Here is a 27,090-nt window from a genome sequence, read left to right as displayed (position 1 = left end):
TGAAGCATGGTGGTGGCATTATTATGATGTGAAGCATGGTGGAGGCAGCATCATGATGTGAAGCAAAGTGGTGGCAGCATCATGACATGAAGCACGGTGGAGGCAACATCATGATGAAGCACGGTGGTGACAGCATCATGACGTGAAGCACGGTGGTGGCAGCATCATGACGTGAAGCACGGTGGTGGCATTATTATGATGTGAAGCATAGTGGTGGCAGCATCATAACGTGGAGCATGGTCGTGGTAACATCATGATGAGAAATACGGTTAAGATTTTTAAGAAATCACTGTCAGATCACACAGGTATCAGATTCATTTTAAATTTTATTTAGAAATTTAATTTACATTATTTTCTGTACATCAGAAGACGTGAAAAACGTGTCTCCTCTTATAACGAATAAAACAACAAACTAAAACACTGATTTGATGTTAAAAAAATATACACTCTATCAAACAACTTTCACTCAAACGTGATTTCTTTAGCAGTGAGAAGCACCATATCTGCCAGCACTATGGTGACAGCAGCTCACATACTAATACAGTAACTCAAAAAACCCCACAACACACGAAGAGAAGTGCATCATCTGATCTCGATTCTGCAGAAAAACGGCCGAGTGTTGAGGTCGGCGCCGGTCGCGTTCAGAGTGTCCACCAGAGTCGCTTTGACAGTTTTCCTGTCGGCTTTGGAGAGATTCGTCTTGAGTTTGAGCAGAGCCGAGACCTGTTTTTCACTGTGGGTGAAGAGAGGAAGGTTTAATAACAAAAACTATGTTGTTTATTATTTATTATAAGAAACATAGAGATTCTTTAATGTGAATATCGAATGAAGGTTTTTGCATTTGATGGATATTGTCGGGATGTTGGGCATAAAAAGCAGAAATAATCTGTTTAAAGTGGAAAAATATCAGTGTGGATGTAGTTTGTGAGGCTTCATCTGTGTTCTATAAATGTGTTACATGATGATGTTGACTAAGCTAAGCTAAGCTAAGTGCCACTTCCATTTACTGCTTTTTGTTTCAGTTCACTTGTTTCAAAACACATGGTTTTTTCCAGATAATACGAAGCCGCTGTTAGCTAATAATTATTCCCATCATGCAGCTCATCCTGCTGCCAGGAAACATCTGAACTCATTGAAGATGTTTGGCTCAGTTCACTTCCTGCTTCTGAAACCTAAGCTTGTTTATTCTGGCTGCAATGTCGTGTAAACTGCTGCTATTCTGTCCTTATTGGGTCAGTTTCACTTGATAAAACAGGCCGAAATAAACAGATCCGGCATATTTTCATCCAGACTGAGGATTACCTGAGGTCAGGATAGGCTGAGCCCAGTGAAATTATCTGCATCTGAATGGCCGGGACGTCTTGGAGTTGCAGCACTTCTGCGATCTTGATCAGGATTTCCTTCAACCATTCCTCCTGTGATCCCTGAGAAGATCAAGCAGAGACGTCAGAGTTTCCTACAACAATAACCTCGAGTTTCAGGCAGGATTTCATAAGAGTCTGGACCGGATTCCACACTTCACTGATGCATTTCCAGACAAACAGATGCTTTGTGCATCAAAAACCCACATTTAACCCTCAATATGAAACAATTCTGGCACAAAAAACATTCACGGAAATAATAAAACTGACTTAGAGCGAGCTAATAAACATCTGCAAATAAAAATGCTGAAAATCTAAAACAGTGTGCAACAGGACTTTAATTATTGTACCATTGGCATTATTATTGAGCTGTTTGTTGTTTTTCTTGCAACACTTGCTGCATGAGGCATGGTGGTGGCAGCATCATTATATGAAGCATGGTGGTGGCAGCATCATTATATGAAGCATGGTGGTGGCAGCATCATGATGAAGCACGGTGGTGGCAGCATCATGTTGTGAAATACTTGCTAACTTTTTAAAAATCTCTTTTAGCCTTTACAAATTTCTAAATATCATTTTTTACTTGTGTGCACAAAAACATCACATTCAATTCCTCATATGTTGAACCTATTTGGCAATAAAACAGATTTTTATTCCGATCATTTAATGAAAGAAAACTTGCAAATTTTTCATATTAAGATTAAATAAAACATCCTATATGATTAAATTGTGTTTTTGCAGAAAAATTGTTGGTAATCGAGATATTTTCATGGATCTTTAGGGGTGATCTTTAGGAAACATTGGAACCGAGATTATGGAAAACTTTATGAAAAATGTGTTGTATAGGATAAACTGTCTGTATTATATTTATTGAAGTGTTTTTTGCGCTTATTTAGTTATAGACAATGCAATACAGATATTCATTAACTCATTAAATCACATATTTAGTGGGTTTTTTATGGAGTTTCCTGGTTTCTTTCTTCTGCAGCTTCAAACCAACATTAAAGTCTATTTCCTGCTTTACTCCTGGATTAATTCGGCTGCAGGTTGAGCTCCAGTGATGCTGAACTCACCTTGCTGCTGAACAGTTTGTGTAAACTCTCTGCGTTGTCTTTAACGGTCAGATAGGCGTTCTGCTGCTTCTCCCTGTCCTTCAGCTTCACGTCTCCCTTCAGCAGCCTCCTCACGTATTCCACCGTCACCTCCTGGTGAAGCTGACCCATCAGCTCCTGGAGGGAACCAACAGCCACGTCGGTGTTTATTAAAGCTGTAGGTGTTAGGAAATGGAAATAAAAAGGTGTGTTTTTGTGTTTTCTTTACCTGGTTGCACAACAGAGACGAACCCTGAAGATCCTCCAGTTCTTTCTCGATGCTGCTCAGCAGCTTCTCAAACGGGTTCTTCTTCAGCCAGTCACTGGTTCCCAGTTTCTGATAGTGGGGCTGAGGGAGGACCACACAAAAAGGTGTTTCATTTAGTCACATTATTGATTATTATTTTAGCTGCAAACAGGAGGACACTGTGGTTTTACTTGGGACTACTTTCAGCAGCGGAGGGATACACATTCGGAGCATTTGTGGAATTTAGACTAAATTAACTTCATTGTGTCTGCAGTCGACCATTAATGCATTTTTAACACAAAAATTAGGAAAATACAGCATAATTTTATACTTTTTTAGTATTTATAGGCTCTGGAGAATTATTTGTTGCAAGAAAAACTGCTTTTAACCGTTTGAGGCCCAAAATTTGGCAGCATGTTTGAGAGCTCAGTTGTTTTTTCTTGTTAAATTGCCAAAATTGTACCATTTTTTAGAAGTAAAAACAACACAAACAGAATAAATTTTCAGCTACAATCCTTTAACCAGTTATCTGTCACGTGCCGATCAATCGAGAAAATCATCCAAATCTAAGCTTTGAATCGTGATTTTTCACCACCACTTTATTCTACACGTTCCTTTTAAAAAAAATTGACAAAAATAATTCATTGACATTAACAATATTCTATTAAAAATGTAAAATTTTACATAATTTGGCACAACTGTGAAGCTGTCAGTGACTCAGCTGTGACCAACAGTCTCCTGATAAAAATTCAAGAACGTCTCATTTTTTTTTGTCTCTTTTAATGATTTTTGATGTTATAACTTTATCAAACAGCACAGACAACATTTCTCAGTTCACTCTTCTAGTCGTGATTTCTCTGTTTCCACAGAGGTGCACGATGTTATATTGCAGTGAAAAATGTTCTGAAACATAAAACCAAACCTAAACTCACCTTGAGGACTTTGTGTACGGGGTTTAATAAATAAGCGTGAGCAGACTGTCTCATGTCGGTCAGCACACACAGACAGCTTTCTCGAACGTCTTCAGGGAGCAGAAGTTTTTTTCTGACAAGGACGTCGCTGCAGAGACAGAACACAACAAGCATGAACTCACAGCGAAGGATTAATTCAAAGAAATATCCTCCGTTTCATCATAAGAGAGACGAACCTGAACTGCTGGATGGAGTGGAGAGTCGCTTTGACCAGAGCTTTGCTGTTCGCTCTGTTCTGCTTGATGACGTCTTCCTGAAACACTTTGTACCTGCAGGAGGTGGAATAAAAACTGTTAGAACAATAAAATCAGCTTTTACTGTCCAGCACCAAAACACGAATCCTCGTACGTTGAACCTATTTGGCAATAAAACAGATTTTTCATTCTGATCATTTCATCAGAGGAAAAAAAATGCAGATTTTTCATTCTGGCCTTAAAAAAAGATTCTATCTTATAAAATTGTTTTATTTTTGCATAAATCTCATCATAAAATGTTGGTCATTGAGTTACAGCATAGTGGTGGCAGAAAATTGTGAAAATTTGTCGTTTTTTTGACGTGCCTTCGTCGCTCGTTGTGAAATGCTGCCGATGGAGATATTTTTTTACACTTCCAAGTTAAAGGTTTTGCCTTAAAAATCTAAATCTGACATTTTAAAATGAACTTTTTCTCGGTGTTACCGTTGCATGAAGTCTTTCAGTTGGTCCGTGATGCTCTGAGCTTTCTGCTGGTCTCCAAGGATCGTCTGAGTCGACGTCATCCTGCCATTGAGGAGCTGAAAACAGACACAAAACACAAGTAAGCGACGATAAACCAATTTAAAAAAAAATTCTGACTGTTTTACATCCAACAGCAGTCAAACTCACGAAAATAAGCCAAACCCAGTGACTTTAATTTACTGTTTAACCAGGAACGTGAGCATTTTTATAAATAGATCAAAGCCTTTCCATGATTAAATCCTTTTTCTTCCTTGTTGATTAATATTTTCCTGAAGTTTGTTGCTTTTACCTCCCAGTTTAAATGGTCGAGCAGAGCACAGCTATGAACGTTTCTCTGCACGTTTTGCTCAAGATTTACCGTAACAAACCATCAGATTAGACAGAAATTCAGCTTTTGTTTTGTATTTTTTAAACCATTTATGGCTTCATAACTGTACCAAGTGATGTATTTTCTTATTTGATAAACAACAATATGAAAAAATACATTTGCTTTTGCAACATGACTTGACTAAAACGACTCTAAAGATTGCGTAGATGTAAATTTAATTGTAAAAAAAGCTCAAAATTTGGCCATTTGGAGATTTTCTCAGATGCTGAGACACTGAGAAACAAATCCAAGACGGTTTTCTGCTTTGGATGGTGATTCAATTTTGCATCTGAATTGTAAACACCAACAAATTATCTTTAAGTTTGTCTTTCTGCTGTTTGGAAGCTGCTGAAGCCGAGCTGAAGCCGACCCCTGTCACACTTATTTCACATTAAATGGATTAATACTGATGATTGCTGATTACTGGTTCCGTACCACGATGACGTCATAGGCCACGGTGCTGATGTAGCAGTCGTCCTCTCTGCTCGGTTCTTCTCCATTCGTCCACTTTTCCTTCTCTTCCTTCAGGACGTTGTCGAGGTTGGTCTTCAGCTCGCTCTGGATGACAGAAAAAAACAAAAAAAACATGAAATAAAACTCTGAAGCAGCACTGAGACACTTGAGACTCACAAGAAGCACTAAAACTGAACATATTGAGGCTTTTCCTGCTGTTAAAAATCAGCCACAACATTAAAAGCAGCTGAAGGTTGTCATGAAGATCCACAAAACCAAATTCCAAGACATCAGCTGCAGCTTCTTTAAGTCCAGGAATCCACGGATGAGATTTGTTTTTTCCAGAACATCCAACAAAAATGTGGAGAACCTGGAGGCCGAGTCAACGCCTTGAGGTGAACAGGACCTTCAGGTTCTTCAGGAAGGTTCAGCTAATATCCACATGGATGCAGATTTCCCAGTAAAGCCTTACTACTGCCATTTATTCTCCAGGTAAACGACACACCTGGAACCATGAAGAACCGACTGTTCACCTGCTGCCTCATAAATCGTAACGAGATAATCGGTGAAATTGACGTCACCTGACAGTGGTTTTAATGTTGTGGCTGGACTTTTTTTTTTTAAATCCAGAAAAATATGAAAATGCATTAAGAAACAATGGTCTGTATTTATGCAGCACTTTACTATACCTGAAAGATACCTAAAGTGCTTTACATGATTCACACACTGATGGGGGAAGCTGCCATCCAAGGCACTAACCACAACCCATCAGGAGCAGTCAGGGATTCAGTGTTTCACTCAAGGACACCTCAACATGAGCTATCCAGACTGAGGATTGAACCAGCAACCCTCAGGTTACAAGATGGCCGCTTTACCTACTGAGCTATGCTACCCACCCGTGACCTGTGAATATATCTTTTAAAATGCGAAAATGATGGTAAATATCTGTAAGATAATTAGATTTTAAGCTGGAAAAATTCCATTAAAGAGCTCAATATTTACAAAAATACTCATTTTTGGTGTGGATGTTATTTACAGTTTTGACAGTTTTTTTTTTTTTACTGGTTTTATGGTTTTTCTTAATACACATTTTTTTCCTTTTACTTCTCATTAAAGTGCAGTAAAAATTGAGTAATGCTACAGCAAATGTTGTTTAAAAAAATACAGATTTTGATGTAGGTATTATTTACAATTTTGGTCAACATGTAAGTTTGTACTTTTTCTGTAATTTTTCTAGACATTATCTATAATTTAACAAAACACGGAAAATCTGTAAAATTACACTCGGATATAATTAATTGGACTATTTTCTCTGTAGCTAACTAACCTGCTGGTTGCTCAGAAACTGCTCCTCCAGAGGTTCCAGTAGATCTTCAGGCAGCAGTTTCCCCAAAGCTTCAGCATCGATCTCATTCACCAACTCTGGTTTCTGCAGGATCCTTCAACACAACAAATATAAACTTTATTAACGCCTGAACACACCTCAGGTCTGAAATTCGTTTTGTGCATTTGTGTCCAACATTAATCTGCAGCGTTGCTCCAGAAGGTTTGTTTTTATTTCATATTATTTTACTCAAACAAGCAGCAACTTGTTGCATTAAACTGGTTTCATGGATCAGGGTGTGTCTGCAGAGAAACAGCTCAAAGGGAAATATCTGCTGAGCTGCAGGATTTATTCCTCTATTAAAGAAGGTTTCAACACTTTATGGCACAACTTCAGGGTGAGACGCTTTTGTTTCCCAGAATCAGCCTCAACAGTTGAAGGTTGAGAAATGAAATGTTTCTTCCTCATTAATTTCATAGATTTCACAGTAAAATTATGAAGAATAAACAGCCTCAGTTTTAGTCATAAAACATCAAGAACGTCAAGAACATTCGAAGCGCAACTGTCCTGGTGCTATGAATGTTCTTGACATTCTTGAAAACACAAAACTCTGAACCCATTTTTCTCAAAAACTACAGAAAGTGGTGTAGACCGCTCTGGTTCTAAACCCTTTGAATAAAAACTGTATTTTTTAATTCTTCTGTACGTGTAGACGCAACAAAAACATAAAGATTTATCCTCTGGAGACCATAAGCATTGACGAAAGCGCCACTTAAAAGCATCAGAGCACACTACATAAACTAAAATGACTCGTTTTATGTTTCAGAATGGTATTAAAGTTATAGATATAATTGCTTGATTGGAACTGTTCTTCTGTTGAGCTTCAATATCAGTGCTACTTCCTGGATGTATCGCCTTTAAAACAAACTTATGACCAGAAATGTAGATTATAACTGAGTTTAAAAGTTTAATCTGCACCACTTTGCTTCCAAACCCTTCAAATAAAACTTTATCTTTGATTCTTCTGTACTTGTAGACGCACCAAAAATGCAAAGATTTATCCTCTAGACACTACAAGCATTAACGAAAATGCCACTTAAAAGCATCAAAACACACTAGAAAAATTAAAATGACTAATTTCAAAATGGTATTAAAGATATAAATAGTTTTTGATTGTAACTCTTGAGGCCATTCTCCATGTTTGGGCCCTGCTTCATCTAAAATACACCATCAAACCCAGAAACATGAGGTACTACTTCACTCACCCTGGGTAGTACTTGTTGACCCAGAGCAGCAGGAAGGTACCGTCCTTATCTTCCAGACCGTACTCGGCGATCTTCCTGAGCCTGGCGCTGAAGCTCTGGTGGAACATTCTGGCGTAGAGGTTGCAGACGTCCATGTCTGGAGGGTAGCAGTTATTCAGGACCTTCACCACCAGCAGCAGGTCTTCCTTCAGCTGCCGGCCCATGCCCTGGACGTCGGCCTGCAGGGCTGACACCTGGTTGTCGGGAGTCTTCTGGTCTTCCTCGTTGTCCAGTCGGTTCTCAACAAGCCGGCGCAGCATCAAGTCGTGGCGTTTCCTCCAGCCACTGGGTCTCCAGGGCGGAAACGTCTTCTGGTTCTGCCTCCACAGCTGGTCCTGCTGCTCCTCCAGCTGGATGGCCTCCACAGCAGACCTGAGGGCCGCCGCCATGTTGTCGTCGTTGACCTCCAGACTCCCCTCCAGAGTCTGGAACACCAGCTTCTCCAGGGCTTCTCGGTCTGTGGCCAGTTTCTTCACTTCCTCCTCGTGACATTTAAGAGACACAGACTCTGTTATCTCCCCGAACAGATGCCGCTCTTGTTCTATCAGCAGCTGTGCGGCTTCACGCAGATTCCGATCTTCTAGGTTCTGCTCAAACGTGGGGATCACTAAAAAACAAACAGGAAGCCTTTACTAGAAGAAATTAAGATTATATTTAGAGCTGCAGAGAACAGTTAGCTTTGCTATCAATGCTACTCCCTGGTTGTATCGCCTGGAAAACAAACTTGCTACCAGAAAGAAATCTGGATCATATTTAGAGCTGCATCTAACATTTAGCTTCAATGTCAGCGCTACTTCCTGGATGCATCACCTGGAAACCAAACAGGAAGGAGCTTTAGAACTTACTAGTAGGAATGTAGATTATATTCATGAGCCACAGCTAACACTTAGCTTTACTGGAAAATAAACATGAGGAAGCTTTTAAACCTATTGAAAATAAAATCTGATTATTTTTAAAGCTGCAGCTAAAGGTTAGCTTTACTATCACCTGGAAAACAAACTGGAAGAAGCTTTTAAATTTATTGGAAAGAAATTCAGATTATATTTAAAGCTGCAGCTAACAGTTAGCTTTGCTATCAATGCTACTTCCTGCTTGTATCGCCTGGAAAACAAAGTTATTGGAAGAAATGTAGATTATATTCAGAGCTACAGCTAACAGTTAGCTTTACTATCGCCTGGAAAACAAACAGGAGGAAGCTTTAAAACTTGCTAGCAGAAGTGTTAATGTAATTATTATTGCATGTAGTGACACTAAAGCTTTCTTCCTGCAATAAGCATTTGTTCCTGTAGAAATCATATTTTCTACACTGCATAAGTAAAAATAAAACTCTAATAATAACCAAACTGATTGCAAATGACACTAAGCAGCATCTATTTCCATTTCTGTCTCTAAAATATTACTTTTTCTTCTTGTTTCTGACTGAGAAGTGGATTCTTAGCTCAGTTTTTGGACGTTTCTCACCGACTGGAGGCTCCTCAACATGTACTATCTGTCGTCCATCAGTCGCAGCAGAACCACCGACTCCAGCTGGACTTGCCAGGCCTGCCTGGCTCCTAAACAGCTTTGGGAATCTTCCTCTGAGCCATCCTTGACCTGTGGATCTGCTGCTCTGCTCTTGAAGAAGATTTGGACTGGTGCCGCCAGCATCTGACGAGTTTGATGGACTTCGCATCCGCATCCTCATCCTCATCCGGTTGTGAAAACGAGACCAACGCTCTGAGAGAGGCCTTGTTGAAGCTATATGGAGGGAAAAAAATAATTTAATTTATAAAAACACAAGTGAGAATATAATAATCCAAAGCTAGCATGAAATCCTGACCTCAAGGTGAAGAAAAACTAAGTTACTCAGCCAGTTTCATGAAGTTATCTCAACTTGAATTTAGTTTGAATCATGTAACGTAGAAATTTGAGGTTAAATTACACAAAATATTAAGTTAAAGCAGCATTATTATGCCAACTGAACCCTTCTAAGTAATGTTTGTAAGTTGATGGTTGATGCAAATCAGCAAATTGGATTTAACTGTAAAACTGAAACTGGAAAGCATGCACTGGAAAATAAAATAAAAATAAGAAAAATCTGCAAAATGTGGCACTAGAAGAGAAAAAAGAGAAAAATGTGAAAATACTATCATGTGAAAAACTGGTGAAAATAATAGCAAATAAATGCAAATTCTTGCTTTTTTCCATTAGTTTTTTGTGAGTCATTTTCTGTAATTTAACAAAACAGGAAAATTTGTAAAACAATAGTTACTTTTTTTTAAAATTTTTAAAATATATTTATGAATCCTTATTGTAGATAATTTTCCTTTTAAATAAGAGCAAATATCTGGACAATAAAAGCAAGTTTAGCTGATTTAAATACAGCAAAAAAAAAAAATTATATCAACATTCAGCTTATAAATTAATATGATTTTAGCCTTATTTTTATGAATAATCATAATTAAAAATCTGTAAAATAATATGTATATTTATTTATTTATTTATTTTACAATGATCTAATCATTATTATAGATACATTTTCTTTAAAAAGCAGCAAGTATCTGCAAAACATTATTTTATAGCAGATTTATATGGAGCAATAATAGTCTCATTTTATGGTTCATTTTCATCATTATTTAACACTACAGAGAAAGTCTGTAAAATAGAAGTCAACTGTTCAAACACACATGGTTGAAAACTCTTTAAAAACATGCTGTTTTTTAAATAATAAATATACTTAATTACATTAAATCACAACAAACGAGCAACTTAAACATCTGATGTCCACCAGCTGGGCATGAAAATCATCAATCAGTTAGCCAACAAACGTATTTCATGCAGGTAAAAGTTCACAAAAACATCAAATACGGAAAAAACTAATGAGAAAAATAAGAATATATGCACATTTTCTACAATAAAAGCCTCAAAAAGGATCAAAAAAGGATTCTGGATGCAGCAAAAATGTAGAATTAACTCCACACCTAAAGGTAAGATCTAACTGAACATTTAGTGTAGAGGGAAGACGGTAGTTTTCCTGAGAATAAAGCTCCTATCGACCCGTCCAGACGGCAGATAAACATCTGGATGGCAGATGTTTGTTACTCACCCTGATCTCAGTCGCTGCTGTTTGGGACTGAAGCCGCTCAGAGCTCAGGGAGCTTTAAAAGGACGACAAGCTCCTCCTGCTCCACAAGCATAAAACCCAGCATGACACACACACACACACACACACACACACACACACACACACACACACACACACACACACACACTGTTCTGTTTTTAGATCCGGCTGCTCTTCTCTTCAGTTGACACTAAAGCTTTTCTCAGTGGCCGTCATGGACTCTTAGGAAACTCTGGACAAACATTTAGTAAACGCTGGATTCCCCTCAGAATCAGTCTAGCGCCACCAACAGGTCAGCAACACTATGAGGAGGAACGCTACCTGCACTGTTAAAAAAAAGACACTTTCTAACTGACTTGTTTTCAACTGTTTCTTTAGTGAGCTTTTCTTGTTTGTTAAATAAAGTTTGGAGTCATTTAGAAATGTCCTTATTTTTGAAAGAAAAGCTATTTTTTCAGTGAAGATAACAATAAAATAAATCCAGTGTAGACATTGTTAATGTGGTAAATGATTATTCTAGCTGGAAATGTTTAATGGAATATCTCCATAGGGGTACAGAGGAACATTTCCAACTTCACCTAATATAAAGGAACATTCATTATTTTAGAGTAACTTTCAATCATATAGAGCAACTTTAACTCATTTTTGAGCAACTTTAACTCATTTTTGAGCAACTTTAATTAATATGGAGCAACATTAACTAATATAGAGCAACTTTAACTTCTTTTTGAGCAATTAAAAAAATACAGAGCAACTTCTGCTCATTTGAAATTGTGAAACTGTCTGGGTGAGCCCAAACTTTTGAACGGAAGTGTATATAAACAAGAAGAACACTCAGTGAGCTTCAGTACTCCGCCTCCTCTGTCTGTCTTTTGTCACTGTGGTTTCAGAAACACCTCTCAAGGAGCAAAGAACCAAACAAGAAACAGAAACCACAAACCAGGAAGGTGGCTTCTCTCGCAGCAGCCAAGGCTACGCTAACAGCTAGCAGCTAGCAGCTAGTAGCTAGTAGCTAGCAGCTAAGCTAAAAGGGAGCCAGAGATAAACCTGAAACACAGTCTGGAAAACAATAATGAAGCTTTAAGATCTGGACTTTAGTGGGAGATAAAAGTGAAAGAACGGGGAAATATTCAGAAAACAAGAAAAGCACTCAGAGAGAGCAGCACTCCTCCAAGGCTGCTCGGTCGTGTCATTTCTGACGGATGAAATGTTGAAAAAATTTGTTGCAAAAATCGTGGCACCATTTAATATAGATATACCCACAAACAAAATTACCTTTTGCTGAGCTCAGGCGTGTGTTACACGTGTATGTTATGTACGGAAACCGAATCACGTGATCTAAATACGTAGCGGGCGGTAGGAATTGATGAGACTCAGAAACACCCAAACAATTTAATCAGTTGTTCCTTGTAGGATTTCTGACAGATAAGCTTTAACCAAACTTTCACCAAACTTTCACCAGACTTTATCCAAGCTTTAATGATTATATTAAATCAATATATCACATAAATAATTTTATCAATTTTTATAATATTACTATTTTTTTTTTAAATTGTGTATTAACTTTTGTAATTTCCATCCACTGACGGTGCTTATTTAAATTAAAGCTTTTTAAAGTCGTTTGTATTCCAGCATGATTACAGCTCAGCTAGATATTACTGCTGATATTAAAACTAGTGCATGTTTTGTGCTTTTACAAAATAAATGAGTATTTTCAGGCGTCGTTTAACCATGAAAATGGGTAAATGTAATCAATTAATGTGCCTCAAATAGTCAGAAAACGAACATTTTGCTGCATGTTTACATTTTTAACCTTTTGTGTGGCCCTAAGATTAAACCAGACAAGCCCTCAGTAGAGGGCAGAACCACGCCCATGCATGATACTCTGTATCAATTTTGATCGTCCTACGTATATCCCTTCCTATATAAATGATGCAATATGCAGGAAATGTGCTAAGTGACCTCTGTGACCTTGACCTTGATCTGCTGACCTCTAACTCCACAACTGAGCACGGGACCTTAGACTGATCTTCAGTGCCAAGTTTGATTATCCTGACTTCAGCACATGCAGAGATATCTGACCGGACATACACACACACACACATACTTACCCAGTCAGCTCGGTACCGAAGCGAATGCAGTAACCCCGCTGACGTACACATCAGGCGTGGTTAATTAACGCTATTTAAAGTCTGTGTATTTTAGCATCATCATAATTAATCTGTGCACCTCTGTTCTGCAGTTTTAGCTGGTGTTGACATTAGTGCATGTGTAAATTAACATTTTCTGACGTAATTTAATCATACAAATGGTTGAATTGAATCAATATGCAACCGAAACTGGTGTCAAATGCTCATTAAGGGAATATTTTGTTGTACATTTTTGTGTCGTTTGCAGCTTTTTATCATAACAAACATGCTGTTTAATAATCACATAGATTTCACACCAAACTGCATTGAAAAGCCACTGAAATATGTTGTTTATGGATGTTTTTGTGTTGATAACAGCTTTTCTTACCTTTAACTGTGTAGGATCTGCAGGGGAAGCAGCTGCGAAGCATCGAACTCATGGCTCAGCTCAGTTTGTTTGTGTCGGTGCAGCAACTCGACTGAACTAAAGCGAAGAGAAGATGTAAATAAAGTCTAAAGTCAGGATGTTGGTTAGTGTCAGGCTGTGAGAAAGCTACTTTCCATACATGCACCTTTTGCACGTTTCCTCTGAGTGGGTGCATCTGAAGTTCAAAACAGTGAAGGCAGTATTTAGTTTGCACCCCCATAAATCTCACCGTTCAACCATTTCCAACCTATTCCAACTTCTTCTGCTCAAAATATCCACCTTTTTTTCCATAAATGCACATTTTTCCTAGAAATTTTAAGACAGAATTTTGACTTTCTATTGTTATTTTTAAAACTTTATCTCTCAAATTACATATTTTGTCAGATAATTCAAATTTTTGTTGTAGAATTTTGAACAATTCTGACTTTTCATGTCATAATTTAGGACTAAAACTAACAATAACTGCCTCTACTCTGCTTTCAATCATTTAAATACACAGAAGGTCTCACAAATAACACTTTTACTTTCACTTTGCTTTATCAGCCGAGTTCACATTCTGCAGACAAAACACGTCAAAGACGGTTTAACATCTTCTAAAAACACAGACGTCTGCAGACAGGTCAGATCTGAATTAGCTTTCTCTGCTTCAACCACAAGACCTTTTCAAAAAATATATTTTTAACAGCCGCCGTGCATCACACAGCTTCATAAATAACCACTTAGTCAATCTATTTTGAGTTTTTATTTGTAACTTACAGGAATACTACATGAACAACCATTATTTTTTTTAAAATAACGTTAAAAACTGTAAAACTGTTTAGTTATTTTAAAATTTACAGTATAATTAGTGAAAATGATGTAGTTGATGTCTGTAATTTTCACTTCTGGATGCTCAAATTCAGATTTTACAGCTAAGGCAGGTTTTTAAAACAATTTATAACAGTAATTACTTGAACAATTTGCAGATTTTTCCACTTTTGTCAGATTGCACCTATTTTCCTTCAGTCAGTGTGTAAATTTCAGGGTTTTTTTTATGTGATTTGACTAATTATTATCTATAAATTTACAGCGACAAACTGTAAAATAACAGTGAAAAATGTACGTATTGAATTTTCCTCCAAAAAATTTAAAACACCTGTATAACATTTTAGATTTTGCTGATTTATTAAAAGTGAAAAATGTGTAATTTTGCTTTTAAATGCATAAAAAACGAATTATTAGTTGCAAAAATTATTTTTTTTTAAAATTACCTGGACATTATTAACAGTTTTTACATATTTTCTATCAGTCAGTGTACAATATAATATTTTTTTCACTGATTTCAGTAATTATTATGTGTAAATTTACAGGGACAAACTGTAAGATAAGAGTGAAAAATTTACACAATGAACACTTTTAGCTTTTTGCTTATTTATTAACAGTAAAAATGTGGGATTTTACTTCTAAATGCCCAGAACAATTCATTATTATTCATAAAAATAATTTCAAAATGTATTTGGACATTAATTACAGCTGCTATCTAACGGTAAAATAAATGTAAAAAAATGTGCAGAATGAATTTATATTCCAAAAATGCCAAGTATTCTTTTATTTTTTTAAATTTTGTCGATACATAAACACTAAAAATTATGTAATTTTATTTTAAAATGCTTAAAAAACATAAAATACTCATTAAAATATGAAAATACAGATTTTTGATGCTGATTTTATGTGCATTTTTTTGGTGTTTGCAAATGGCAAAACATGTAAATTAATATTTATTTTCTATGTTGTTATCTGTTATTTGTAAAATGATAGTAAAAGGTTAAAAAATGACATTAAGAAAGAATCTTTTGAATTTTTTTTATGGTTTTCCAGTGTGAAGTTCGTCATTAGATGACCGGTTGTCATGGAAACGCAGACGTTCAAATGAAGCTCTCCAATGAAACCAATCAACCATCAATATCAATATTAGATTTTAATCAAACCTAATTCAAAATATAACTTTTTCTACGCATTATATTCATGTTTGCAGCATTTAAACATCTTTAAATGTCTCATGATTACATTTATGTCTTGATTTTGAGTTTTATTAAATGCATTTTTCAAATATCTGATCATTTTTATTGCTCTATAGCTGCTGTTTTTTTGGTCATTTTCCTCAGAAGAGGAAGTCTTCTGTGTGTTTTAATGTTTCGTCTTTTCCATCATGTCACAAGCGCTGCGTTGGTCCATCAGAGTTTTTAGTAAAACAAATCGAAACGTGTAATTTTGTGGTTTAAATCTGCAGCCAAACAAAGCAGACGGTGTGAGAACAGATTGACAGGAAACACGCCTGACTGAGGAAAAAAGCAGCGTTTAGAGGAAACGAGAAGTTTTCAGTTACAGCTGGGAGGTTTGGTTTTGGTAAAGATCCTCCTCTACCTGAAAATCCTCCAAGCTGAAGCTAAAACCTGACGTTAGTTTCAACAGGGAGGAGATGTCGAGTCATATTCCGATTCAAACGGCGCTAAAGCTGTGTTTTCATGTCAATAAATAAAGTTAGATCGTCTTTATAATGTTTTATTGATTTATATTAAGCAGATATACGCTGTAAAAACAACAAAAACTGCTTTTCTTAGCAGCATTTTTTTCAATGATTTACATTTTTTAGACACACTTTCTCTGTTTTGTAAATTACAGATAATAATTTGCAAAATGACGGAAATAAAGTTAGGATTTAAATATTAATCCTATTAAAAAAACAAATCAAAAACAATTACTAACACTCACATTAAATATAACAAAATGTTCATTTATATGCATGACTGTAAAATTCTACAGTTTTTTACTTTAAAATGTCATTTTACAGATATTTGACCTGATCTGAAATCAAACTTGTGTTTACTAAGGGCAAAAAAAGGTAAATAACAAAGTTGACCTGTTTTGTTAAATTACACTGACTGTGAAAGCAAACAGTGCAATTGTTTTTAGCATATTGAAATAAGGAAAAAATATAGTTATTTTGCAAAGATTTGACCTAATTTGTAAGAAAAGTTATGTTTACTAAGTATTTAAAAATGCTTTTAAAAAAACAAATCGACATTTCTACAGATTTTGTTTTGTTAAATTATTGTAAAATCACATTTTAAAAAAATTATCTACATTTTAACGGTAAAAAAAATAAAAAATAATCATAAATAAACAGGCCAAAGCTGTGAATAATTTCAACAAAACAAATTACACACTTTCACTGTATTTAAATGAGTTAAAAACATTATTTTACAGATTTTTTTTTTTTTACTATTTTTATAGTTTTAGATGAATTTAACAGTTTTAAATCAGAAAATTGATAAATGATGTCATTTATTTTAAAGATATGTCTTTAAAACTGACGTTTTTTGGGGGTTCAGAGAGTTAAATGTGTGTTTCAGTTCTAATCTGATAAATCAGGTCGTCGGTTTTGCTTTTTTAACCTCATCAACCAAAACTAAAAGGAGGATATTTCATGTTTGTTTAAACAGATAAGACTCAAACTGGACCTTGAATTTAGCCTCAGAACGTAGTTTTTATTTTGTTTCTTTTTAGACTTTGTTGGACTCAAACATGTTTAATTTCACTGGAAAATCCCTCAGTTTTCCAGTTCATGCAGTTCGTGTCATCCCTCGGGTCTTTAATCGCGGTGGGAGGACGGCTGGAGGCTGATTCACTGTGGAGGAGTTTTACCAACAGAGTCCATCCGTTAATGTCGCCGAACCGAACACGAACTCGTCCACATTTCTGCCTCTTTACAGCAACAAGCTGCTGCTACAACTACTTGACTTACACAGTTTTCACTCCAAGACATCAAAGATTTCTTCAACATGTGGTCTTTAAATGCGTCCAGTTAACGTACGGAGGCCTCATGGTGGAGATGCACCTAAATAAATGTCTGGATCTTTACTCTGAGGCGATCAAATGGAGGTGAAACGTTCATTTGGGACACCTCATTTTTGACACATTTTAGGAATTTTGGATATTTTTTAGTCATTTGGGACAAAATTTATGTCATTTTAGAGTAATTCTGAGTCATTTTAAGAACCGTGTAGTCATTAAGGACACAATCTGAGTCATTTCAGACTTTTTTCTGTCCTTTTGGATCAGTTTTGGTTTGACTTAAGTCATACTGGACACATTTTACCTAATTTCAGACACAATTTAGACAAATTTTTAGAAAAGTTCCAGTCATTTTTGACTAATTTTTGGGTAATTGTTGAGAAGATTTAGGTCATTTTAGACACATTTTGAGTCTTATTTTGTGTATCGGCAATGATGTGTGCAGCTAGAAGCAGAACAGTGCACAAAAGGACCTGTTATTTTTGCATCTTCTTTCTTTTATTTGCAGGTTTTGGACATTTTGGGTCATTCTGGACACATTTTTATGCATTTTGGACAAGTTTTGGTCATTTGAGACAGATTTCACCTAATTTTGGACACATTTTTTGATAAATTTTAGGAATTTCAGAAATGTTTTGGTCATTTTGGACTAGTTTTGGTGACTTTTTAATTAGATTTGAATAATTTGGGGCATTTTATAGTAGTTTTATTTACTTGAGCCAACTTGAACAGCTAGGAGAAGAAGTGTGATTATTTTGGGCCATTGTTACCACTTAAAATCTGCCAAAAAATAAGTAGAGTTTGAGAAAAAAAAGGAGACTAATTGCATGAAAATATTGCACAAAAACATTTGTCAGATTATATATTTACAATTTGCATCTACATGCTGTTGATTTATGTGCATGTGTCGCCCTAACATCAAGCTGTTTCATGAAAGATGAAAGGGTAAATAGTTTTAAAATGGCTTTATTCTCTCTTTACATGTTTCAAAATGTTTAAATCTATAAGAACAGCTTAAATAATTTGTGTTACAAGTGACAGAAAGATGAAAACATCCTGAGTTTTGATCCCACACAAACAGAGAAAAAGAACTTTATGATTAAATAAAACATAAATGTGCGAAGAAAATCATTTTGTTCATTTTTCCTGCAGCAGATGATTTCACAAACACAATAAATGAATCACAGTTTTTAGAAAATATTACAAAGATAATAATTTCACATATTTACACAATATTTTAGTTTCAACAGCACAGAACAGAATTGTGGAAGAGTTCTAGTTTTTATCAGACTTTAGAATGAGAACAGTTTATTTCATCACCTCCAAAACAACTGGACTCAATTAAATCCTCTTTTTTATCATTTATATGCTCCGTCTAAGTTGCACAATCGTCCTCTCCCCCACTGAAACAGGAAAGCTTTCCTTCCCGGAAAGTAAATCCTCACAAAGCTGGAAATGTTTAACAAACTGCGTCACATTTTAATTAAAGTTCTATAATTTAAAACACATGAAGGATGAAGGAGTCCACTGGCCTCAAGTCGATGCAAGAAATCAGGTATTCGTGCCCTTTTTCACAATTTCTTTCAAAATACCATGATATACTTTGCACTTAAATGTCTATTTCAAACCCGTATATGACTTCTTTTTCCACTGAAACCTGCTCAGGTTTCTTTGTCCCTGCAGCTCAGATTCATTTCTACAGTTTTAGAGGCTAAAATCTGCATTTTTCACGACCTCCTGCAGCTCTACCTGATAACTGTTGCTGATAAATGTGAGATAAAGGTGAAAAGCCAATGCAAACCTTCTCTGATAAAGTCGAATTAACGACTGCATCCACCTTTATACACAAACTTCACCTCAAATCTGACATTTTGCACAGGAAACTCCCAAAACACGAAGCTTTCTGCGTGTTTTTGTTCACTTATGCCGAAAAAAGTCTCACAAAACTTTAATTATTTCTATTTTGTGCAATAAGAAAACTGCATTAAAGTGCTGTTTTGGATTTGTACCGCTGAGGCTAACTAGCTTAGCGTTAGCGCTAACTGTTGAAAATGGCGGGAAGATTGCATCCAAAAACTTGTAGTTATGGAGTCCGGCTGCAATCTTTCGTTTCTAAAAATGTTCTGAGGAAGTTCTGTCGGTTTTTCTTTCTTTGTTTTTAGTTCCCAGAATATCCTCTTTAAAGACACTTTTGTCTGTTTAGTTAAAATACAGATAAATATTTTGTAAAATCACATAAAAGTACAAATTTACATGTTCAAATCACAGTTCTGTATATTTACAAATGAGTATTCTCCCTTTCATAACATTTGACTGGTGAATTACAGAGTTTTGGAATTCCTGTTTGGATGGAAAAAACCTTTAACACTCTCACAAGGTCAAGGTCCTTCCCCTTGTTTCCATTGTTGATGCTAAGCTAAGCTAAGCTAAGCTAACCAGCTGCTGGCTGTAGCTCCACATTAAGCAGGATTAGTATTAACTATAGGAGGACATCTGGTAATGTGAATTCATCGTCTATGACATTAATTTTTTGCAAAATGTCTTTAGACATGTGAGTGTTTCCTCCAGCATACAGATGCTAATCTTCTTTCAAAAGCTTATTTACAGAAGCTCAGAACTCCTGAAAAGTTTGCTCATGTTTTAGAATCTTACCTCTAAAAATCATCGCAGAGAGAACGTTTCACCTTCGTTGACTGTTTTAGCTTCATAGGAACATTAATTAAAATGAGAAATATCCCTAAAAAGTTCTTTAAACCTTAAGATTAAAAGGTTTTCTTTGGAACGCTAGCAGAACTTGGAGACAACATTACCTGGGAGGCTAAATAGCGCTCATGCTAACGTTGGATTTGACTGTTTTAGTTACAGTAATTATGTCATTGAAGTTTTTACATTTATACAAAATGTGTTTTTCCATCACAGGAGAGACCACAGCATCATCCTAAAGTACTTTTTCTTGTTTTACACTCTTGTAGCAGCTCACAGATATCTAGTTTTATTATGTAAAACAGGAGGTGGATGAATAGTTGCTGCTTTAGTGAGCGTCTGCTGCAGAGACTCGGCGTTTTGTGCAACGCTGTGACTCACTGCTGTGTTTCTGGTGTTTTTATTGAGCAACACTGAAGCTCTGAGCTGCAGAGGAGGAACTTACGTGTTGATTCTTGTCCCTGAACTGAGATAAATCATCACCAGACTGATCCTCCAGACTCACGTGTGCTGAGCATAAACAGCCAGGGATGAGGTCATGAGGAAGTTTTTAGAAATAATCCACCAGCTTAGGTGTAGAGCGCTGTTTCAGATAAGAGTGTGGTCAGTTGTTCAGGAAGCTGAAGCAGGAGAACGGCAGGTTGGAGAGGCAGTCAGTGTTCACCGTCACCTGTATGTCTCCGAATAAAACCTGGTTTCTGTCGTCGCCGCTGGTGTTCAGCTCCTTCTTCAGCGCTGAGAGTTTCTGCAGGATCTGCTGGTGTTCTCGGCCTCTCATCAAACCTCTGAAGTACAGAACGGCAACCAGGTGCTTCTTGCTGCAGGCAGAGGAGAAAAAATACCAAAAAAAATCTGTTATTTCACTCCTTATGTTCAGTTTATTCACATTTAAACACAGAACACAGCATGTTTTTAGAGACTGTTGCGGTGACAAGCATCAATGTTGACATTTTATTTACTCCTTTTGGGGTCAAATAACACGGCGGCAACTTGTTTACTTGTTTACTCTAAAACGTATCGAAGTTTTTTAGTTTCTATGTACAACTACGGGTTGGAATAAACCTTTAAACCTCTAACTACTTGGAGAAAAGTAGTATTTGGTGAGAAAACATCCTTTAAACCGTAACTTCCTAATTAAAGTACCATTTTGGTGCAATAAACACATGAACAAAATCCTTCAACTTGTGGACGTTTATCTTCTTTCTAAAGCATATTTAATGGTTACAGAAGCTCAGAACTCGTGTAAAGTTTGCTCATGTTTTAGGTTTCAGCCTCATCACTCATCATCCTGCAGAAACAGACATTAATCCAGCCTGAATCACAGAGATCGAGGGAAAATCTCTGCTGATAACTTCCCAGAGTTACAAAACGTCGTCTCAGAGTTCTGGGATCTGATGAGTCTTAGAGGTCACCAATGAGCGATAGTTAATCTGACCAGAGGGTTTGAATGAGTCAGCGGAGAAAAGTCTTTGTTTCCTCACAGAAGAACCTGGGAAACACTTTTCTGTCGATTTACTACCAGTCTGTATTTTAATCTTTTCCAAACCATTTTTCAAACCTTAACTTTTATTTTGAAAAAATGGCAAAAATCTGTAAAAATAAATAAATAGTTTAATGAGGTTAAAAAATGTAAAACTAATTTTAAAAAAAAGCAAAAATCTGGAAAAATAAATAAATAAATAAACTATTTTTAAAAATTGTGGAAAAAAGTTTTTAATAAGGTAAAAAATGTTTAAAAAATGGTTTTAAAAAGGAGGAAAAATTTGCAAAAAAAATAAAATAAAATAAAAAGCAATTTTAAAAATTAGAAAAAAACTGTTTTTAATAAGGTAAGAAACTCTAAAACTGTTCAAAAAAAGAAGCAAAAAATCTGTAAATAAAAACTGTTTTTCAAAAAATGTAAAAACCTTTTAATAAGGTAAAAAAATGCAAAAATGGTTTCAAAAAGCAGCAAAAAAACGGAAAAAATAAAAACAAAAATAAAAAACAATTAAAAAATTAAAAAAACTGTTTTTAATAAAGTAAAACATTTAAAATGGATAAAAAAGAAGCAAAAAATGTACAAATAAAAATAACTAAATAAATACAAAATATAAAACTATTTAAATTTTTTTAAAAAAAACCTGTTTTAATAAGGTAAAAAAAACTTTAAAATGGTTAAAAAAGCAAGGTAAATATCTGTAAAATATAAGCTTAATCTTTAGAGTAAAATTGTACAATTTTATAATGTGCTATAGAAAAAAGTGTAAATTGTTTTAAAGAAATACAGTTAAAACGGTTAAAAAGTGCAAAATTCTTCACAACGTTGGTCTTTGTTTGGTGTTGACTTGACATTGCTGCAGTGTTGAGCATTGTTGAGTTTCAGAGATAAATGGCCGTCCTGCTAACAAGTCTGAACAGGTGACATGAAATAAAAACACCTGAGCTGCTCTCAGCCAATCACAGCCGGTTTGTTTCAATGTTTCACCAGGACTTCGTCTCCATACTAAACATTTGAATAAGATTTAAAACATCACATCTCGTTTGTTTAACCTCCAGACTCTCTGACATGTCGGTTTTTCTGCCCTTCATCCGTCCTCAGCTGGATTCTTTCTGCCTGAAATCTCCTGGACTGAAAACATCTGTCCAGGGTTTGGGATGCTCATGCAGAGGGAGGAGGCAGCAGCTTTCTCTCTTTTTATAAGCTAAAACCTCATGAATTGGTGTTTTCGGGCGTGATGCAGCTCTACTCACCGATCTGACGTGAAATAAAGCTCACAAGGTCACGCAACAGATCACACTGTTAAAGGCTCGAATTAAAAACAAATGATGTTTGGATTTGACACGATTACACGCCGAGAAATGTCGCAACGACGAGCCGAGATGTTTGTTTCAGCTCACGAAACGGACGGGAAGACGTTACATAAGGTCATTTTGAAGTTATAAAACACTGAAATGTTGATTAAAACAAGAAGTAAAGAGGAAAGAAGAACCTTACGACACAAACCGAGCACTTAAATCACAACTCAGCCGTCAGAGTCCAGCTTTTTCTGTTGTTTTCTTGTTGTTTGCTGGTATTTTTGTACTACGGCACGTCGTGGTTACAGAGCTCTAATTGTCATTCCTGCAATAAAACCCTTCCACTAAAGTCTGAAAATAGAACAAAAACAGCCGCTCAGCCTTCCACTCCACAGACAGCATGATTAAAAATCCACCTCCTTTTTCCACGACAAATCTGAACGCATCAAACAGACAAAAAAAGCGGAATTGGATGTTTTAGGGATTTTTTTTTTGCCTTAAATGTGAAACAAAAAGCAGAATTATTCTCAAAAGTAGTGATTTTCTTCACGCTGGTATTTTTTGTGGCTACAGAAAGGAGGATGTGCAGCAAAAAGTGAAAGTTTGACAGAAAAACAGGACTTTTTATTCGTCTTTATTGATCACGGGTATTAAAAAGTCACAAGAATTAAAATTAAAAGTTAAACTGACTGAACTTAGAGATCAGCTCAGTGCATGACATTAAAATAGAACGAGTTTAATCCTTTTAAGTGTTTCGGTATAATTAAATAAATTCAATTAATCAAATAAATACATTCTCAGTGGAGTATTTTTTCTGTAAGGTTCCTTTTTCTGTCCATGCTGATTTACCTGCATTTAAAAAATAGCATAAATGATATAAAAGGTGAAAGAAAATTTGTTTTTACATGTAAGTTAATATTCCTTTTCTGTCATTTTAATAGTTGTCTATATTTTAGTAAAACTAAAAGAAAAATTCTAAAACGAAGCTATTTTTTAAATCATTTTTTTAATTTCAAAAAATGGCAAATAAATGTGAAATTATTTTTTTTTTGCTGGTTTTGAAACAGTAAAAAAAACCTTTAATTTTCATTTTAAAAAATGAAAATTTGAAAAATAAGTCTGAAAAAAATGTCTGAAATATTTTTTTGCCATTTTTTTAAACTGTAAAAAAATTGGGGGGAAAATTAAAAAAACAATACAAAACTTGATTTTTATTTCAAAAAAGAAAATGAAAATTTGAAAAATAAATAATAAAGAAAAAATGAAACGCCTATGAAATAAATGTTTGCCAGGTTTTTAAATGGTAAAAAAAGTGTAAGAAAAATTTGAAACATTAAAAAACATGATTTCTATTTCAAAAAAGAAAATAAAAATTTGAAAAAAATAATCAAAACGCCATGAAATACATTTTTGCCAGGTTTTAAAACAGTAAAAAAAATAATGAAAAAACATTAAAAAAATAAATCCTTGATTGTTATATTTAAAAATTAACATTTAGAAAAAATAAAAAAATAGTCAAAAGCCTGTGAATTAGATTTTTTGGCAGGTTTTAACAGAGCTAAAAAGTTAAAAATGACAAAAAAATAACAAGAATAATAAAGAAATAAATAAGCAAATTTAAGATTTTGAGTAAAATAGCAGAATTTTATGGTCAAACATTATAAAAAAGAACTTGCTACCATTTTTTAAACTGCTTTATGATGTGCATAGTATTTATAGGTAGTGTCTACAGACAACATGGACAGAAACATTTGATTGAAGCTTTAATTACTTTTGATTATTTAAATTCAGACTCAGAACTTCACAGATTTCCTCACCGTTGCTGTAAGTCTGATTTATTCTGCTTTAATTAACTCATCACATGTTTGCTTCTCTCAGCTGATCACATGAAGTCACCTGACAGTCACCATCTCTGCTCCACACAGAACATTTAGTATTTATTCAGCTCTAAAAGCAGGTTTTCTCCGTTTAAACTCACGGGAAGTTTGTCCTTTATGTCAACATTAAAAGCAGCTGAACTTTCGCCGCTCTTTGTTTTGAGTAAATCATTTACCAGAAATCACCTTGAGAGGATAAATACTTTCATGTCACACTTCTCTCTCCTTCGTCAAAGCAGCAGAACCACAGAGAGGAAGCTCGTCGTCGTGTTGTCATAGCGGATTTTTAGTGTTTTGAAGAACAAACCGCTGCTTTTCCACACAGACGAGTCGCAGCATCTTTAACTAACTCTGATCGTTTTATTAGAAATCAACCTGAACAAACAAGCTGGAGTTCTGTCCTCACTGTTAACATCAGGGGACAGAACGTTTTAGTTTTATTTTCATGTGTTATTATTTGCAGGTTTGATGATTTGAAAACACTCCGGTCCTGCAGTCATGTAGCAACATGGTGAAAAAAAACCCTCTTAAATGGTCAGCAAAATATCAAACAGCGGCAGATCTGTGCCAACACATGAGGTGTTCAATTATTCATTACAAAATAGTAAACATGAGGAAGAAGCAGGTTAAACTCCAACTTTCACTGCAGCAAAACGTTAAGATTTCAAGAAGATGATGTCCTGCCACCTGGTGCATGATGGGACAACCGCCTTCTTGTCTTTAATTGGTCTACATTACAAACTAGCATTAGCGTCGAGCTGTGATGGTGAGTCTGAAATATTTACCTGAAGTCTGGGTAGTGCTCCACTAAAGGCTGCAGATGGTTCTGGATGTCTGCCTTGTTCTTCTGTCCGATGATGTTGCTCAGCTCGTCTCCTACAGGGTGAAGCCACTCGTGAGGTGACTCCTAAAAAAGGAAAAGCCGTCAAACTTCTGGAACCCTTTCATCACTGAATAATGGGTAATATTTTGGCTCGTTGACAAGAATTTACAACCAAACAAAAGAAAGCCTTCATTTACCCGCTATCTTTGCAAGACTTCCGAGACCTTGCTAAGACACATCCCCACATCAAGATACTACCACCACCATGTCTCACATCAAGATACTACCACCACCATGTCTCACATCAAGATACTACCACCACCATGTCTCACATCAAGATACTACCACCACCATGTCTCACATCAAGATACTACCACCACCATGTCCCACATCAAGATACTACCACCACCATGTCCCACATCAAGATACTACCACCACCGAGACATAGTTGTGTCTTTGTGATGATGTTCAGTGTTTGATGTCTGCCAAATATAGCATCTATTCTTACGGCCTGGATTTTTTAACCTTTAGATGCATAGGTGGCTCAAAAACGACCCGGTGAAGTCGTTTTTTACATTTTAGTTGATGTACCTTTGGATGCAGGTACAACACTGAGTTTTTGTGGGTAGATCTCAGTCAGACATCTGGAAGCTGCAGTTTTACCTCATTCTTCTTTGTGAAACTGTTCAAACTCTGTCAGGGATCATGAGAGAACAGAACTTCTCAAGTCCAGCTGTAAAGTCTCAGCTGTATGGAAGTTGGACTCCAGAACTTCCATCCTGTTGTCTTTAAACCATTTCTGTTCATCTTTATCTGTTCACTTCGACTCATGGTCTGGATAGAAAACTGATCTTCTCCGAGTCTCAGTTCTCTTCAGACTGCATCAGGTTGTCCTCCAGGATTTCTCTAGACTTTGCTGCATTCATTTACCCTCTACCTTTACAAGTCTTCCAGGACCTGCTGCTGAGGAACATCATGATGCTGCCACCACCGTGCTTCACAGTGGAGATGCTGTGTTTGTGATGATGTCTAGAGTTTGGTGGTCTATTGTCTATTGACCAAAAAAACTAAATCCTGGTCTCCTCAGACCAAAGAACCTTCTTCAGGTGTCTTCAAAGTCTCCACATGTCTTCTGGTGAACTCTAGTCCAGATTTAATTTGAACTTTTTCCAACAGATTCTTTCTCTTTGTCTCCATAAACCTTTGACTGGTGAAGAACAGACAACAGTTGTTGGATAAACAGTCTCTAACATCTCATCTGATGAAGCTTGGAACTCCTTCAGAGGAGTCATAGGAGTCTTGGTGGCCTCCCTCACCAGTCTCTTTCTTCTCAGTCTCTCCTCTGTGTTTGAGGACGTCCTGCTCTTGTCAGATTTATTCATGTTCCATCTTCCTTCCATTTCCTAATGATGGATTTAACTGGACTCCAAGACTTTCTTGTATCGTCCTGACTGATGCTTTTCAACAACTTTTCCTCAGAGTTTCTTAGAGTGTTCTTTAGTCTTCATGGTGTAGTTCTATCCAGGAGTACTGGACCTTCCAGATACACGAGTCTTTATTCTACAACCACTGAGACACATTC

General features: G+C 35.9%; 2 protein-coding genes across 3 annotated transcripts in view; both read right to left on the bottom strand.

Annotated features, from left to right (window-relative positions):
• Positions 1–308: 308 nt before the first annotated feature.
• On the bottom strand, positions 309–13,551 carry tnfaip2b (tumor necrosis factor, alpha-induced protein 2b). 2 transcript variants are annotated; one of them, XM_051956575.1, is made up of 12 exons: positions 13,455–13,551; positions 9,296–9,571; positions 7,796–8,441; positions 6,534–6,645; positions 5,189–5,311; positions 4,348–4,442; positions 3,847–3,939; positions 3,632–3,758; positions 2,682–2,801; positions 2,435–2,590; positions 1,303–1,424; positions 309–733 (listed from the first exon to the last, which is right to left on the bottom strand). In XM_051956575.1, the coding sequence occupies exons 1-12, from the start codon at positions 13,504–13,506 to the stop codon at positions 583–585; spliced, it is 2,073 nt and encodes a 690-aa protein (XP_051812535.1). In that variant the 5' UTR covers positions 13,507–13,551; the 3' UTR covers positions 309–582. The 2 variants fall into 2 exon arrangements, with proteins under 2 accessions (XP_051812535.1, XP_051812544.1); XM_051956584.1 differs by lacking the exon at positions 13,455–13,551 and adding an exon at positions 10,920–11,044.
• Positions 13,552–18,480: 4,929 nt separating this feature from the next.
• The window catches only part of exoc3l4 (exocyst complex component 3-like 4), a 42,475-nt gene continuing 33,865 nt past the window's right edge, over positions 18,481–27,090 (bottom strand). Inside the window, exons 13-14 of the mRNA XM_022202264.2 lie at positions 25,471–25,592; positions 18,481–20,848 (exon numbers count right to left, since the gene is read on the bottom strand). Of these exons, the coding sequence (XP_022057956.2) occupies positions 20,635–20,848; positions 25,471–25,592 (336 nt within the window). The 3' untranslated portion in view covers positions 18,481–20,634. The remainder of the gene's footprint in view (positions 20,849–25,470; positions 25,593–27,090) is intronic.

The sequence above is a fragment of the Acanthochromis polyacanthus genome, chromosome 1, assembly GCF_021347895.1.
Source record: "Acanthochromis polyacanthus isolate Apoly-LR-REF ecotype Palm Island chromosome 1, KAUST_Apoly_ChrSc, whole genome shotgun sequence".
In the NCBI taxonomy this organism is placed as follows: domain Eukaryota; kingdom Metazoa; phylum Chordata; class Actinopteri; family Pomacentridae; genus Acanthochromis; species Acanthochromis polyacanthus.
The sequence above is the reverse complement of the archived record's forward strand: the minus strand, read 5'-3'. Positions and strand labels throughout refer to the sequence as shown.

What these genes read in the sequence shown, in the direction of transcription:
- tnfaip2b (XM_051956575.1), bottom strand. Translation starts at nt 13,506, where the DNA reads ATGAGTTCGATGCTTCGCAGCTGCTTCCCCTGCAGATCCTACACAGTT. An exon ending in TGGCCTATGACGTCATCGTG is followed by an intron (nt 4,443 to 5,188) that starts GTACGGAACCAG and finishes GTCTGTTTTCAG; the next exon opens with CTCCTCAATGGCAGGATGAC. An exon ending in TCAGCCTATCCTGACCTCAG is followed by an intron (nt 734 to 1,302) that starts GTAATCCTCAGT and finishes CTTCACCCACAG; the next exon opens with TGAAAAACAGGTCTCGGCTC.